The sequence below is a fragment of the Budorcas taxicolor genome, chromosome 17 (assembly GCF_023091745.1).
Source record: "Budorcas taxicolor isolate Tak-1 chromosome 17, Takin1.1, whole genome shotgun sequence".
In the NCBI taxonomy this organism is placed as follows: Eukaryota; Metazoa; Chordata; class Mammalia; order Artiodactyla; family Bovidae; genus Budorcas; species Budorcas taxicolor.
This window is the reverse complement of record NC_068926.1, coordinates 10,899,769-10,916,067: the sequence shown is the minus strand read 5'-3', so window position 1 is coordinate 10,916,067 and position 16,299 is coordinate 10,899,769. Positions and strand designations below refer to the sequence as shown.

Below are 16,299 nucleotides of genomic sequence, written 5' to 3'. Positions count from 1 at the left end.
TGGTTTTGTTTGACTTCAGTGTGCTTTTTTTCTGATCATAAAATTAAGTATTGCTAAATGAAGACTATTTTGAAACTAATGAAAATCACTGGTTACGATTTTGGTGGGGGGCTTACCTTCCAAACTGTTTTGTGGGCACGTGGGTACCTTTCTCAGGCTTTAAGCAGCTTCACGGGTGCATGTGTCTTATTCCCTCCTGTAGCCTCCCTCTGTGAGCAGGGCATTTGTGGGAGGTCCCTGTGCGTGGCAGGATGGCCCTAGAGACCTGGCTTGTGTGGGGTCTGCTGCCCGGGGTCCTGGCATGTCTGCTGCCCTCCGTGAGGAAGCCTGAGCCGAGAGGCAGCCTCGCAGGCCTGGCCACCCAGCCTGCACACTGGTGTCCTCACAGCTTTTCCACTGTTTGCTGTTTCCGCCTTCCTGTTGGCTGGGGCTTCCTCCGCAGAGCCCGTTCTCATCCTGGGAAGCTTTCCTCTCCTGGGGGCTGGCCCCAAAACCTTTGCTGAAAATTCCTGACCTCTCCTCAACATTTCAGCACCATCTAGACTCTTTGATCATCTGTGTGTGTGTTGTAAGGGCATTGTGAGGAAAGCATCTCGTGGCCATGCTGTGGTGGCCTCTATAGTTTGTGTTTCCTGCGGTGAGGTAGCACATGGTGTGTGTGTGTTTTCTTTTCCCAGTTTTTTAAAAAGTTTTTGGCTGTACCTGCTGCCGTGCCAACCAGGGATTGAACTCGTGCCCCCTGCATTGGAAGCACAGAGTCTTAACCACTGGACCATCAAGGAAGTCCCAAGGCAGCAGACTGGGATGGCTTAAAACGAAAGCTGGCTCCTGGGTTCAAATCCTGGCTCCATGACTTAACATTCTGTTTTCTTGTGCTTGTCCACAAAATGCCATGGGAAGTGCTTACCAACCTGGATGTAGGGAGGACTGAAGGAGCAAATAACTTGCAAAGTCTTTCCTTGGAGCAGTGACCAGCACATCTGAAGTGCTCAAGAAACACTTGATGGTGAGGCACACACCTAGACCATTTGGGCATGCTGAATTGCAAATGGTTTTCTAGTCAGTGATGGGTGTTGACATTTCTGTATGCTGAGCAGAGTCCCTTACATGAAAATTGCCCATCTTATGGACTGAGGCCCTGCCTGTTACAGTTTTTTCAGTGGGCTGGTTTCTGCCTTAAGGGTCTTTTTTGTGTGTGTGGAATTTTATATGATAACATAGAATAACCTTCAGAATTAATTTTGGCCTTTAAAGATGTGGTGTTTTTTCTGTTTTTTGTCTGTTTGTTTTGTTGATGGTTGTACCATGTGACATTTCAGGGTCTTCTTTCCCCAACCCAAAGATTGAACGCCTACCCCTTGCAGTGTGAGCATGAGTTTTAACTGCTGGACTGCCAGGGAAGTCCCAAAGTGGTGGTTTTTTTAAAAAAATTATTTTTTAAAAAAAAATTGAACTATTCATTTACAGTATTGTATTAGTTTCTGGTATACTGCAAAATAATTCAGTTATATATACATATACATACATTCTTTTTCATAATATTTTATTATAAGATATTGAATATAGTTTCCTGTGCTATCCTGTAGGACCTTGTTGTTTATCAGTTTCATATATAATAGTGTGTATCTCCTAATTCCAAACTCCTGGAGGTTCGTGACATTGTACAGGAGACAGGAATCAAGACCATTCCCAAGAAAAAGAAATGCAAAAAAGCAAAATGGCTCTCTGAGGAGGCCTTACAAATAGCTGTGAAAAGATGGAAAGCAAAGAGCAGAGGACAAAAGGAAAGATAAACCCATTTGAATGCAGAGTTCCAAAGAATAGCAAGGAGAGATAAGAAAGCTTTCCTCAGCAATCAGTGCAAAGAAATAGAGGAAAACAATAGAATGGGAAAGACTAGAGATCTCTTCAAGAAAATTAGAGATACCAAGGGAACATTTCATGCAAAGATGGGCTCAATAAAGGACAGAAATGGTCTGGACCTAACAGAAGCAGAAGATATTAAGAAGAGGTGGCAAGAATACACAGAAGAACTGTACAAAAAAGATCTTCGCAACCAAGATATTCACGATGGTGTGATCGCTGACCTAGAGCCAGACATCCTGGAATGTGAAGTCAAGTGGGCCTTAGGAAGCATCATTACTAACAAAGCTAGTGGAGGTGATGGCATTCCAGTGGAGCTATTTCAAATCCTGAAAGATGATGCTGTGAAAGTGCTGCACTCAATATGTCAGCAAATTTGGAAAACTCAGCAGTGACCACAGGACTAGAAAAGGTCAGTTTTCATTCCAGTCCCAAAGAAAGGCAGTGCCAAAGAATGTTCAAACTACTGCACAATTGCACTCATCTTACACACTAATAAAGTGATGCTTAAAATTCTTCAAGCCAGGCTTCAGCAATACGTGAACCATGAACTTCCAGATGTTCAAACTGATTTTAGAAAAGGCAGAGGAACAAGAGATCAAATTGCCAACATCCGCTGGATTAGCCAAAAAACAAGAGTTCCAGAAAAACATCTATTTCTGCTTTATTGGCTATGCCAAAGCCTTTGACTGTGTGGATCACAATAAACTATGGAAAATTCTGAAAGAGATGGGAATACCAGACCACCTGACCTGCCTCTTGAGAAACCTGTATGCACATCAGGAAGCAACAGTTAGAACTGGACATGGAACAACAGATGGGTCCAAATAGGAAAAGGAGTACGTCAAGGCTGTATATTGTCACCCTGGTTATTTAACTTATATGCAGAGTACATCATGAGAAACGCTGGGCTGGAAGAAACACAAGCTGGAATCAAGATTGGCAGGAGAAATATCAATAACCTCAGATATGCAGATGACACCACCCTTATGGCAGAAAGTGAAGAATTAAAGAGCCTCTTGATGAAAGTGAAAGAGAAGAGTGAAGAAGTTGGCTTAAAGCTCAACATTCAGAAAACTAAGATCATAGCATCTGGTCCCATCACTTCATGGGAAATAGATGGGGAAACAGTGGAAAAAGTGTCAGATTTGATTTTGAGGGGCTCCAAAATCACTTCAGATGGTGACTGCAGCCATGAAATTAAAAGATGCTTACTCCTTGGAAGGAAAGTTATGATCAATCTAGACAGCACATTAAAAAGCAGAGACATTACTTTGCCAACAAAGGTCCATCTAGTCAAAGCTATGGTTTTTTCCAGTGGTCATGTATGGATGTGAGAGTTGGACTGAGAAGAAAGCTGAGTGCCTAAGAATTGATGCTTTTGAACTGTGGTGTTGGAGAAGACTCTTGAGAGTCCCTTGGACTGCAAGGAGATCCAACCAGTCCATCCTAAAGGAGATCAGCCCTGAGTGTTATTGGAAGGACTGACGCTAAAGCTTAAACTCCAATACTTTGGCCACCTGATGCAAAGAGCTGACTCATTGGAAAAGACCCTGATGCTGGAAAAGATTGAGGGCAGGGGGAGAAGGGGACAACAGAGGATGAGATGATTGGATGGCATCATCAACTCGATGGACATGGGTTTGGATGAATTCCAGGAGTTGGTGACGGACAGGGAGGCCTGGTGTGCTGCGGTTCATGGGGTCGCAAAGAGTCAGACACGACTCAGCGACTGAACTGAACTGAATCCTCCCCCATCCCCTTTCCTCTTTGGTAACCATAAGTTTGTTTTCTGTTAGTCTATTTCTGTTTTGTAAATAAGCTCGTTTGCGTAATTTTTTCCAGTTTCCACGTATAAGTGGTCGATGATATTTGTCTGTCTCTGACTTTACTTAGTATGATAATCTCTAGTTGTATCCCTGTTGCTGCAAATGGCGTTATTTCATCGTTTTTTTAATGATTGAGTAATATTCCAGTGTGTGTGTACCACATCTTATTTATCCATTCACTTACTGATGGACATTTAGATGGCTACTTCCGTGTCTTAACTATCATAAATAGTGCTGCTATGAACATGGGGGTGTATGTTTTTCTCTGAATGAAGAGTTTTTTTCCCTGGGTCTGTGTCCAGGAGTGGGTTTGAAGGATCATATGGCACCTCTAGTTTTTAGTTTTTTAAGGAACCTCCGTTCTGTTCTCCGTAGTACCTGCACCAGTTAACATTTCCCCCAGCCGTATAGGAGGATTTCTAAAGCAAATGTTTTGCACTCACTGGCCTTGCATGTGAGTTGTCACTCATGTCCTCTGCCAACTACCGCATAGCGCTTAGTAGGGAGAGAGGCTCCGCCTCTTGAGGAGGTGTCTCCCTGAGGACCTCGGGCTCTCCCTCCTCTCCTGTCCCTGGGCTGGCTAATGTCGCTGGGGAGGGGCCCTAGACAGCTACGTGTGTCAAGTCCTTCCGTGGGAAAGAAATGAGCAGGGCCATTTGGAGTCTCCTGAGAATTTCACTTTGGGAACGAAGATGGGAAAATCAGTGGGAGCAAAGTTGAAAGAACGCATCTGAGCTGATGTGAGGTTGCTGGAAGGGCCCCGGCCTTCCAGGAACGGCCAGGCCTCGGACCCTCTGAGGCAGCAGCAATTCCGACGAGAGGAGTTGTCATGAAATAGAAGAAAACACCCGATTTCAAGTGGGGGGAAAGTAAACACTCCGAGAAGCTGCGTGGTATTAACGGCAGACAGAGGGTCGCAGGGCAGACTGTACTGCAAGTTCTGAGGACAAGTTGTTCACTGTTTTCCCCCTGGCTCTTTGCAGCTATGTTCTCGTGACTTTACTGCTTACATTCAAAGGCCCTAACTTACATAGAGCACAGAACAGATGGAGCCCTCTTTCGAAACACTGCGAGGACTCACCTCATTTTGTTCATGGTACCTCACTGTCTCCCCTGTGGTTTATGATATGAATTTAACTCATTTTTGGGGAACCCTGTTCACCCCCCACACCCCATTCTATGCTGTGTTTTTCTGATGACTTTAATTTTTTTTTTTAAGTTTGTCTTCTGCTGACCTCCACTGAAGTGTGTCTTTTTGACTCTTTGCAGAGTGGATGGTGATCGCCCATCCAGTGGGGGCCGTGGACTCCCTTGGGTGGCGGTCATGCCCTCTTCTTCTTTTATCCCGTCCCCTGGGCCATGCCGAGTGAACAGGCAGTGCAAGTCATTGGGCATTTCTTGTGAAATGCTTAATTTGGGGTACAAATGGGGAGGTTTTAGCCCTTCCTTAGAGTGAGTCATGTTTGATTCAAATAATTTTATTTTAAAGGAAATGAGAAACTTCACTGATGGTCCAGTGGTTCAGGCTCTGGCTTCCAGTTCAGGGCTGTGGGTTCAGTTCCTGGTTGGGGAAATAAGATTTGACATGCTGTATGGCATGGCCAAAAGTTAAAAAAAAAAAAAAACAAAAACATGAACGATATTAAAGGAAATGAGTATTTGTTTGTGAGAAATGAGAGACCTAAACTGCAACTGTTGGCTTTGTTCAGCAGCTGAGTTTCTAGTCCGCGCAATGAAATGGTGACACAGTGGCTGAAGGGTGGGAAAGCTTATATTCTTTCCGTCAGGTGAACACTTTGACATCTAAATCCTGGCTGATATTTATTTTGGACCTTAAGCCTATGCTGTGGTTAACAAGGCAGCTTGTCTTGACATTATCCCCTGTATGTGGTTTTATTTTTCTTTTCTGTCTCCCCTTCCTTAAGATATTTTGGAAACTACTTTGTTTGCCAAGTTACTATATTCAGTTCTGAAATGTTTGAATAATATCATGTTTTGTCATTGAGCTTAAATCCTCGATCTGAGAAAACAGTACTTGCAAAGAGTGTTCTTGTCTTCTGTATATTACCTTGAACCTCAAGGTTACCTGTTTTTCTTAAGAAAAAAATATCATGGTGTATTTGTTTCCTAGGGCTGCTGTAGCAGAAATCCCACAGATGGGGTGGCTGAAGCAATGGCAATATACTGTCGCATAGTCTTGGAGGTCAGAAGTCCAAGATCAAGGTGTCAGCAGAGGTGGCTCATTCCCGGGGCTGAGAGGGAAGAGCCTGGCCCAGGCCTTGCTCCTTGGCGGTAGATGGACCTCGTCTCCCAGCATCTCTTCACCGTGTCTTCTCTCTTTGTATGTTTCTGTGTCTTTTTTTTTTTTTAAAGGACACCCGTCACTGAACCAGGACCCACCATAATGACCTGGGGACCCCCCACATGGTACTATTGGTAAAGGACCTGCCTGCCAGTGAGGAGACTTAAGAAACTCGGGTTCAATCCCTGGGTCAGGAAGATCCCCTGGAGGGGGCATGGCAACCCACTCCAGTGTTCTTGCCTGGAGAATCCCCATGGACAGAGGAGCCTGGTGGGCTACAGTCCATGCGGTCACAAAGAGTTGGACACAACTCAGCGACTAAGCACAGCACAGGCTTAGTTGCCCCGCAGTATGTGGGATCTTTCCAGATCAGGGATCGAACCCATGTCTCCTGCATTGGTGGGCAGATTGTTTACTGCTGAGCCACCAGGGAAGCCCCTCCATACTGGGTCTCGAGTCCTGGTTTATGCATTTGTTCTGAGGCATCTGCGTCTTTGTGGACTCCGCTTGTGTTCCTTTACCCCCAGCATTTGTCAGGTCAGGCCATTCTATTACTAGTGACTTGAGATGGGGTTTACTCCGTGATTAAGAAGAGCTCTACACAGGCTCTCCAGTTGGGTTGGAATTGGAGAGTTAGGGCTAGGAGGGCTTTAACGTAAGTTGCACAGATGGTACTGGCCCTTGAGCTACTCGAAGTATAGCCTGTGATGTGGCCTTCAGGCCATGACTAGCCCCGTAAGGCATTTTGGGCTCGAGAGACATTTGCACCACTTAAAAAATCTATCAGGTGAGTTGTTTTCTTTCTATTTTGACTAATATAGAGAGGCCAGACTGCTATTCTTGTACACGGTGCAGCAGTCAGTTATGTAAATCTGGAAAAACACGAAGGAGAATGAGAAGCCAGTCCACAGTCCTGGAGGAATTTTGTTTCAGTTCCAAGTTCCTTGGATTAACATCAGCATTATTTCCTTGGCATGAATCTGACGTGAAAGAAATGAAGTTCTTAGAGCCTGCACCCTGTTCTTCTCTAAATAAAACGCAGAAGAATTTGGGGACGTGTTTTGATGTGCAAAATGGGTGGTGGCACTTCCCTTGGCAGAGCTGGTGCATATTTGATAATCTGGTGATTTCAGTCTCTACATGCTGAGGAATGTGAGCTTCTAGGTGCAGTTTGTCCATTTGGAAAAAGAGTTTAGAATTTGATATGGCTGGTGAAGCATCCTGAGTTTCAAATTTTGTGAGTGAGAAGGGTACATGTATTGGCTGCTTCATTTTGCATCTTAAACCCAGAATTAGAGAGCAGGCCACGGTTCCTCAAGTGTGCCAGCTAGTGGTTTGGTTGATGGGACGGGAAGTTGTGGAGATAGTCCTGTAGTTACAACTCTATTTCCAGGGCCAGGCTTGTCGCTTCCGGGGCTCTCATGTACCCAGAGGGCTGCCTGGCAGTGGCGTAGAACAATATGAATAGAGAGGTTTCCCTTCCTTCCAAGTGTCTGCATGTGTCTAATAGTTCAGAACTGTTAGGTTCATAGGTGGCTATACGGTAAGAAACAATCTTCTCGTTTGTCAAACCATCAAGGATGAGTGGGGCAGTTCCAGCCAGCATCTGGAGGCTCTCCAGATCTGGATTTAAACTGTGGTTGGGGACTTCTCTGGTGGTCCAGTGGCTAAGGCATTGCACTGCCATTGCAGGGGACCCAGGTTCGATCCCGGGTCCGGGAACTGGATCCTACATGCTACAACTAAAGTGTGGTTGGATCTCTCCATGTGGAGGTCTGCATCTCAGACTGAGTGGGTCTCAAATACAACTCCTCATCTCTCAAACGTCTTCCAACCCCAGGGAGAGTTTTAGTGCCTGTATTTTTCTCTTCCATTTGTCTGCAGATTGAAGACCTAAAAGTTCCACTCTGGGAGACTCTGGAAGTGGCAAGTTCAGTTGAAAGAGTGCAGATCCCTTTGCTTTTTGTACACACACAGGCATCTTATTGGGCTTCCCAGGTGGCTCAGTGGTAAAGAATCCACCTGCCAAGGCAGGGAGACACAAGAGATGTGAGTTCGATCCCTGGGTCGGGAAGATCCCCCTGGAGAAGGAAATGGCAACCCACTGCAGTTTTCTTGCCTGGGAAATGCCATGGGCAGAGGAACCTGGTGGGCTGTAGTCCATGAGGTTGCAAGAGTCAGACATAACTCAGCGACTAAATAAGGCTTTGTCTTATCCAGTAGTATGTGCCAGCCTTGAAGGTGTTGCTGAAGAGTAGTGCTAATTTACTTTCCTTGGGAATTAGCATGCAGGAGAGGATGAGGGACATGGAAGCACACGGTATATGAATTTTCCATTTAGTTCAGCTCAGTTCAGTCACTCAGTCATGTCCGACTCTTTGTGACCCCATAAACCACAGCACGCCAGGCCTCCCTGTCCATTACCAACTCCCGGAGTTTACCCAAACCCATGTCCATTGTGTCGATGATGCCATCCAACCATCTCATCCTCTGTTGTCCCCTTCTCTTCCTGCCCTCAATCTTTCCCAGCATCAGGGTCTTTTTTCAAATGAGTCAGCTCTCCACATCAGGTGGCCAGAGTATTGGAGTTTCAGCTTCAACATCAGTCCCTCCAGTGAACACCCAGGACTAATCTCTATTAGGATGGACTGGTTGGATCTCCTTGCAGTCCAAGGGACTCTCAAGAGTCCTCTCCAACACCACAGTTCAAAAGCATCAGTTCTTCGGTGCTCAGCTTTCTTCACAGTCCAACTCTCACATCCATACATGATCACTGGAAAAACCATAGCCTTGACTAGATGGACCTTTGTTGGCAAAGTAATGTCTCTGCTTTTTAATGTGCTGTCAGGTTGGTCATAACTTTGCTTCCAAGGAGCAAGCGCCTTGTAATTTCATGGCTGCAATCACCATCTGCAGTGATTTTGGAGCCCAGAGAAATAAAGTCAGTCACTGTTTCCACTGTTTCTCCATCTATTTTCCGTGAAGTGATGGGACTGGATGCCATGATCTTAGTCTTCTGAATGTTGAGCTTTCAGTCATCAAGAGGCTCTTTAGTTCTTCTTCACTTTCTGCCATAAAGGTGGTGTCATCTGCATATCTGAGGTTATTGATATTTCTCCTGGCAATTTTGATTCCAGCTTGTGCTTCCTCCAGCCCCGCGTTTCTCATGATGTACTCTGCATATAAGTTAAATAAGCAGGGTGACAATATACAGCCTTGATGTCCTCCTTTTCCTATTTGGAACCAGTCTGTTGTTCCATGTCCAGTTTTAACTGTTGCTTCCTGACCTGCATACAGGTTTCTCAAGAGGCAGGTCAGGTGCTCTGGTATTCCCATCTCTCTCAGAATTTTCCACAGTTTATTTTCCATTTAGTTAGAGGCATCCGAGAGAACTAGTTGAGATCTGTGCAAAGGCCCTGGGAATCGTGTCAAATCTCCCAAAAAGTCAGAACAATGTGATGGAGAAGACATTAGCAGAAGCTTGAGAGACCAAGCTTGATCCTTTGCCTCCAGGACGTAATATGAGCAGTCTAAAGAGGTCTGTGCCCTTGATCAGGTCACTAAGCTATCTCTGAATCTACTTAACCCATTTGTAACATAAGGTAACATCAACACTCACCCTACAGGCTGGTTATAAGAAATAAGTGAAATATTACTTGTAAGTCCATTAGCACCAAGTAGGCACTCAACAAAGGTAGTCGCATCTAGTGGGCCCTTCATTGCCTTCCCCTAGCAGAGGAGTGCTGCCAGCCGTTGTAACAGACTGGTTGAGTTTCATGGGCTATGATAAACCTGTATCTTTGGCACAGAGCATCTTTGCACTTTTGTAATGGACTGTGTAAATGTAGAAAAGTGTCTTACGATTTTGTTATGTCTGAAAAGGCAGCAGAGATCTCTCAGAGTACGAACTACATGGGAGAGTGTGCTGTGCTTAGTCACTCAGTTGTGTCCACTCTTGGCAACGTCATGGACTCTAGCGCACCAGGCTCCTCTGTCCATGGGGATTCTCCAGGCAAGAATACTGGAGTGGGTTGCCATGCCCTCCTCCAGGGGATCTTTGCAAGCAAAGGTTCAAACCCAGGTCTTCCGCATTGCAGGTGGATTTTTTACTGTCTGAGCCACCAGGGATTTAAAATGTACTAAAGAGACTTCCCTCGTGGTCCAGTGGTTAAGAATCCATCTTCCAATGCAGGGGACATGGTCGGGGAGCTAAGACCCCACATGCCTCAGGCAGCAGTGCCTGGGAGCCACGAGGAAGACCTCATGTAGCCAAAAACAAATATTTTAAAGAATGTACTATTTAACAGAAAAGATGATAAATTTGTGATGATTAAATGGAACTGGAGTTTGGTGTGGTAAAATTTTTAAGCAATAAGAAGTTTTTGTAAAGAACTCTATAATAGTGGAAAGAAGTCAGTGGAGGGGAAAAATAATTATATTCTAAAATAAAAATAGATGTAACTATAATACCTAGCTAAGAGAGAAAAGTATGGTATTTACATAGGAAGAAATGTATCATGTTAGCTGTGCAAATATGATTCAGTTCAATTCTGCTGTTATAAATATTTTCAACTAATGAGATTAGGAATTATGAAATAAATGTTGAGAAATGGATGCATTTAAATTATAGCTTTCTGGAAAGTATCTTGCCCTGACATTATGAAAGCATGATTCTTGAAGTATTTTTTGACATGGCAGTTTTGGATAAAATACTCAAAGGAAGAGACTCCAGAGGGGAAAAATAGATTTTATACCAGCATTTACGGTTCTGTGCGCTTCTGTGGTGGCTCAGATGGTCAAGAACCTGCCTGCAGTGCAGGAGACCCGGGTTCAATCCCTGGGTGGGGAAGATCCCCTGGAGAAGGGAATGGCAACCAACTCAACTGTTCTTGCCCGGAGAATTCTTTGGACAGAGGAGCCTGGCAGGCTAGAGTCCATGGGGTCATAAAGAGCCTCTGACACGACTGAGTGACTAACACATGGTTCTATAGGTATAATATAAGCATTTATATGTTGTTTATATATGGAATATATAAATAAGTACATAGATAAACACACAAATGGAACCAATTACATGCCCCTGTTGAGAACTGGCAAACATTAGCAAAATGGAATACGATAAAGTTATTAAAAATGATAAGCCCACACACTCACTATTTGGAAACAGCTGCATGAACTAAAAAGCAAGAACTGTGTGGTCCCTGTTTCAAAGATAGAGGGAAGCACAAGGGTGCCCGCTGCTGCCTCTGGGCCCAGGTAAGCTGAGGCAGGGGGAGAGAGAACCCCGAGAAAATGCTGACTAAATGAGGCAGATTCAGGTAAGCAGTGCTGGGAAGGTCGTGCACTGTGGGACAGAGCGGAGTGTAGGGCACAGGGGCGATGATTTTGGGGAGGGTGGTGCGAGGGGTAGGTTTCTGTGAAGGAGCCAGCCAGACGGGGGTGAGGGCAGGGAAGGAGCCCTTCCAGAATGGGACAGCACTTTGAAGCCTGGTAGTCTGGAGTGAGTTTGGCTTGTGTAAACCAAGGACAGGCTGGCATGGCTGGTCCTAGGGAATAATCATATGTTTGCCTGGATTAACTCTGGAGTGGTCTCGATAGCCAGGGTTTATATTTTTTTTTAGAAGATATATACCTTTATTATTTTATTTATCATGCCCCTTGGCATGTGGCGTATTAGTTCCCTGACCAGGGATCAAACCCGTGTGCTCCCCTGCCGTTGAAACGCATAGCTTAACCACTGGAATACCAGAGAAATCCCCAGGCTTTACATTTTTATGATTTAAACATTTTTATTGTTTAGTTGTGAAATTTTGGTGGAAATACAGAAATATGGGAGCCAGATGTATGCTTTAAAGAAGAATGAGGAAGCAAATATCCGCAGACTCCCCACTAGGTTATGAACTAAAATAACCTTTGAATCCCCTCGCAGCGGTCTGTTACATCCTCTGCCCTTGTCCCAGGTGGTGAACATCGTGTGACTTTTGCGAGAATGATTCACTTACCGTTCTTAATTGTTCTGTAATTTTGTGACCTGTGTGTGCAACCAAAACATAGGGTTTAGTGGAGCTTGCTTTGAACTTTTTGTGAAACAGCCATACTGTGGATTCTTTTGGGACTTCCTTCTTTCTCTCCACGTTGTGAGATTAGTCTGTGTTGATGTGTGAATGTATGTTATAGAAAGTACACATCTGTAAGTGCATGTGTGCTAAAGTTTATCTTAGGGATTTACCTGGAAGGACAGCTTTAGGTTGTAGGTTCTCATCAAACTTGTTAGATAATGCCAGAGTACTTGAAAGGTGATTATATCAATTTTTGGGCCTCCCAGGTGGCTCAGTGATAAAGAATCTGCCTGCCAAGCAGGAGATGTGTATTCTATCCCTGGGTCAGGAAGATCCCCTGGAGAAGGAAATGGCAACCCACTCCAGTATCCTTGCCTGGGAAATCCCATGGACAGAGGAGCCTGGAGGGCTGCAGTCCATGGGGTTACAAAGAGCTGGACACGACTTAGCTACTAAATCACCGCCACCACATACCCATTCTTACCCTTACTGGCAGTAAGTGAAAATTTTTGTTGCTCCGCATACACCAACTCTTGAGGTTGCCAGACTTACTGATTTTTGCCAATCTGATGAGTGTACTGAGCTACGTTGAGGTTTTCTTTTCACTTTTATAATCACTAATGAGTTTGAGCACCTTTTCATGTGGTTTTGGGCCATTTGGATTTCCTTCATTTCATTTTGCAAAGGGCCTATTCAACTGTTTTGCCCAACTTGTTATGGGACTTGCCTTCCTCAGTGATTCATAGCTGCTGTTTATACCTTTGTGGTGTGTGCTTTTTCTTTACTCTTTAATGTCTTTAAAATTTTAATACAGTCAAATTTCATTAACCTTTCTATATTAGTCTGTTTATTACTTACTAACTAATCACCGCCCTGTCTAGTGGCCTAAGCAGCAGTCTTTATTTCAGTTTGGACTCTGCCCATTGGGCAGTGTGATCTCGTCTGGGCTGCCTCCTTTAAGGCGGGAAGCTCTGCTTCTATGGGTGGGATGTCTGACCGATGGGGCAATAAGTGGGGGGGCTGGGCCACACATCTTTTACCATTCAGGAGGCTAGCTGGGGCTTGATCACATGGAGGCCAGAGGCTTTCCATGGACTGGAGCAGGGATGTGCGAAGTTCTGAAGCCGGAGGTTCCGGATTAGCAGTGCCACTTCCATCACATTCTTCTGGGCACAAGACCAGCCCAGATTCAGGGGGCGGGATAGAACTCTCCCTGTTGCCAAAGGAGCTGAAGAGTCCCATTGACAAGAGAAGCCTCCTACAAAGGAGGGCTGGAGAAGGGGACCATGCTTGCAGCCCATCATGTTTTACATGACGGTTGTGCTTTTGTGCTGTACTCCAAGGGTAAGAACTTACGATCCTGTGTCACCTTCTGAAAGGTTTCTGGTTTAGCTTTGCAAGAATGAGGTTTCCGAATCTGTGACAGTGGAGGCTGTTGACAATGAGGGAAGCTATGCATGTCAGGGCAGGGGTTCTAGGGAAAACCTTCTACCTTCTCCACAATTTGCTGTCAACCTGAAACTGCCTTAAAATAGAATCTGTTAAGAAAAAATTAAGAGGCCTTCTCTGGTCGTCTGGTGGTTAAGGATCCACCTGCCAACACAGGGGACACGGGTTCCGTCCCTGGTCTTAGAAGATTCCACATGCCACGGGGCAGCTAAGCCCATGAACCACTGCTAGAGAAAGCCCACATGCCACAGTGAGGACTCAGCGCCGCCAGAAAAAAAATGAGCAACCAGATCATGAGAGCGGCTGGAAGAACTGGTGAGGGTTCTTAGGAAGTTTAAGAAGTGAGCAGCAACAGCTTGTCAAGGAGGGCATTGGGGAACCATTGTGCTTAATGAGTGGAGCTAAAGAGTTGGTTAGAAAGGTTTTCTTCCAATGTAAAAATAAGAAATTTTTTCTTTCACTCCTTGCTTGTTAGCTATAATACGATGACTAAAAAAGAGAAGCTTTTTGCTGCTACCATCTTACACCGTCTTATTAAAAACAGCCCTCAGCGTTCATGCCCAGTGCTTCGATTTCTTGTCCGTATTCATTTTTTGTGTAAGTGCTCTGATCAACAGTTATGGACTGGTGTTTTGCGTTTTCAGCTTTTCTGTTTGCTGGACAGGAAGGTTTACTTTAACCCAGTCTGTCAGTATTCATTGCAGTGAGCCAGGAGCCGTACAGGGTGCAGGCGTCAGGGAGGAACAGCTGTTAAAGTGCTTTAGAAACAGGATTGCACCCTGGCAGGGGCGTGGGTTTTATACAAATGACTTTGGAAGCAATCAGACCTTTGCTGTTGTAGTAGCTGTGTGACCTTAGTGCTAACATCTCCATGGTAAAATGGGAATAACCTTTATTTTGAGTATTGAGTGAGGTTAAAGAAATACGTATCCTGTAGCATGGTGTGTGGCCTGTAACATAACTGTTAGCCTGCTACAGAAGTAGAATTTTCCACTATTTTCTATGAATCATCAATTTAAAAAGAAAAAATAGATGAGGCCCTATAGGTCTTTTGGAGAATGAATTCTTTCTGCCATTTAAGCTTGGTCTTTGGCTTACCTCACCGCTGCTGTTTGCTTTGAAAGCTCTTTGAATCCTCTGGGTTTCTCCAGCCAGAGCTGGAGCATCAGTTCAGGGCGTCTGGTGGGCTGACTGGGCTTTGGGAAGTTTATACTGGAAATCTCGGCACCTATGTGGATATCCCAAGCCTCGGGAGACGCTGTCACGTGTAGTGTGCCCCTCATGATAGCTGGAACTTGAATTGGCCCACCTTCTGACCTGAGTGAGCAGAGATTGGGAGAGTGCTTTTGGGAGCAATATAGGTATTTCTCCAGCAACTGCTCCATCCTAGAACATAGCAGACAAGCTCCCAGGGAGTGCCCAGGTGGGATGCCGGGCCCCTTGGCTGAGGAGCTGGGTTGTGTCTCATCACAGCTCATGTGGAGGAGAGCTCCACAGCTCTGGCATCTGGGGAGGAATCAGTTCATGCTAAACCTCGACTGGAAGCAAGGATGCCCGTGGTCATTCCATCTGTCTTTCCAGGTCTCTCGGCAGCCCAGCGGAAGTTTGCGCACTCCCTCAGAGACTTCAAATTTGAGTTTATTGGAGATGCAGAGACTGACGATGAACGCTGCATAGGTACGTAAAGACGAGGTTTTCGTTGGCTTTCCTTTGCTTTGGCCACAAAATAATGATGCCTTTCTCCTTACAGATGCTTCCTTGCGTGAATTTTCTAATTTTTTGAAGAATCTGGAAGAGCAGAGGGAGATCATGGTGAGTGGTGGGGTGTTCATGAGCACATCCGTCTTTAAATGGGGGGAAATCTGAGTGTAGAAGCTGGTTCTGGAGGAGGTTTTGGTGCATTTATCTGTGGATGGGTAGAACCTGGTAATGCAAACAAGCCTAGGTGAGGTTTGGGGAGCCTGGACTTCTAGTTCCCCAGTGGTGCTGCTCATGGTGAGATCTTGGACAAGTTTCTGAACCTCTCGACCAAGGCCCTGTGTCTTCATCTGTAAAGAGGTGTTTTGAACTGTATCAACACTTCCTAGATTTTTGTTAGCCCTGGAGCAGTTGCATTGAAATCAAGTCTCATGAAGAATCATCTTAACATATCACGAAGACAAAAGCAGGAAACTGACAGAAGGACTTCCCTGCTGGTTTGGTGGTTAAAAATCCATCTGCTAATGCAGGGCACTTGGCTTTGGTCCCTGGTCTGGGAACTAAGATCCCACGTGTCTCGGGGCATCTAAGCCTTTGAGCTGCAGCTGCTGAGCCCACACCACAGCTACTGAGCTTGTGTACCCTAGACCCTGTGTGCTGCAACAAGGGAAACGCCTGCAACGAGAAACCCACATGCTGCAACTAGAGAGTGGCCCCTACTCACCCCAGCTAGAGAAGACTCATGGGCAGCAACAAAGAGCCAGTGCAGTAAAAAAAAAAAACCAACAAAAAGGACAACTTATGGAACGGCAGAGGGATAGCAAGGCAGTGTTGGAACTTGCCTCATTCTGGGGGTTTCTAGGCTGTGTGCAGAGGAAGAGAACTTGAGCTTGCAAGACTTTAAAATCCCACTTTGCCTTGAAATACACTCTCCCAACAGGAGTAGTAATAGCCCCCCTCCGTGGAGTGCCCTCCTTGTGCCCAGGGCTCTGCTGAGTGAACTGTGTGCATGATCTCATTTCACATGAATTCTGAGCGCGTTGAATAGTATTTACCAACATTTCTTAAAAACTTGTATTTGTCTCCTGACATTCATTCA

The 16,299-nt window shown here is 45.2% G+C and overlaps 1 protein-coding gene across 1 annotated transcript in view; it reads left to right on the top strand.

Annotated features, from left to right (window-relative positions):
• Positions 1–16,299, top strand: part of ARHGAP10 (Rho GTPase activating protein 10) — a 373,897-nt gene that overhangs the window by 78,650 nt on the left and 278,948 nt on the right. Inside the window, exons 2-3 of the mRNA XM_052654355.1 lie at positions 15,084–15,179; positions 15,253–15,314. Of these exons, the coding sequence (XP_052510315.1) occupies positions 15,084–15,179; positions 15,253–15,314 (158 nt within the window). The remainder of the gene's footprint in view (positions 1–15,083; positions 15,180–15,252; positions 15,315–16,299) is intronic.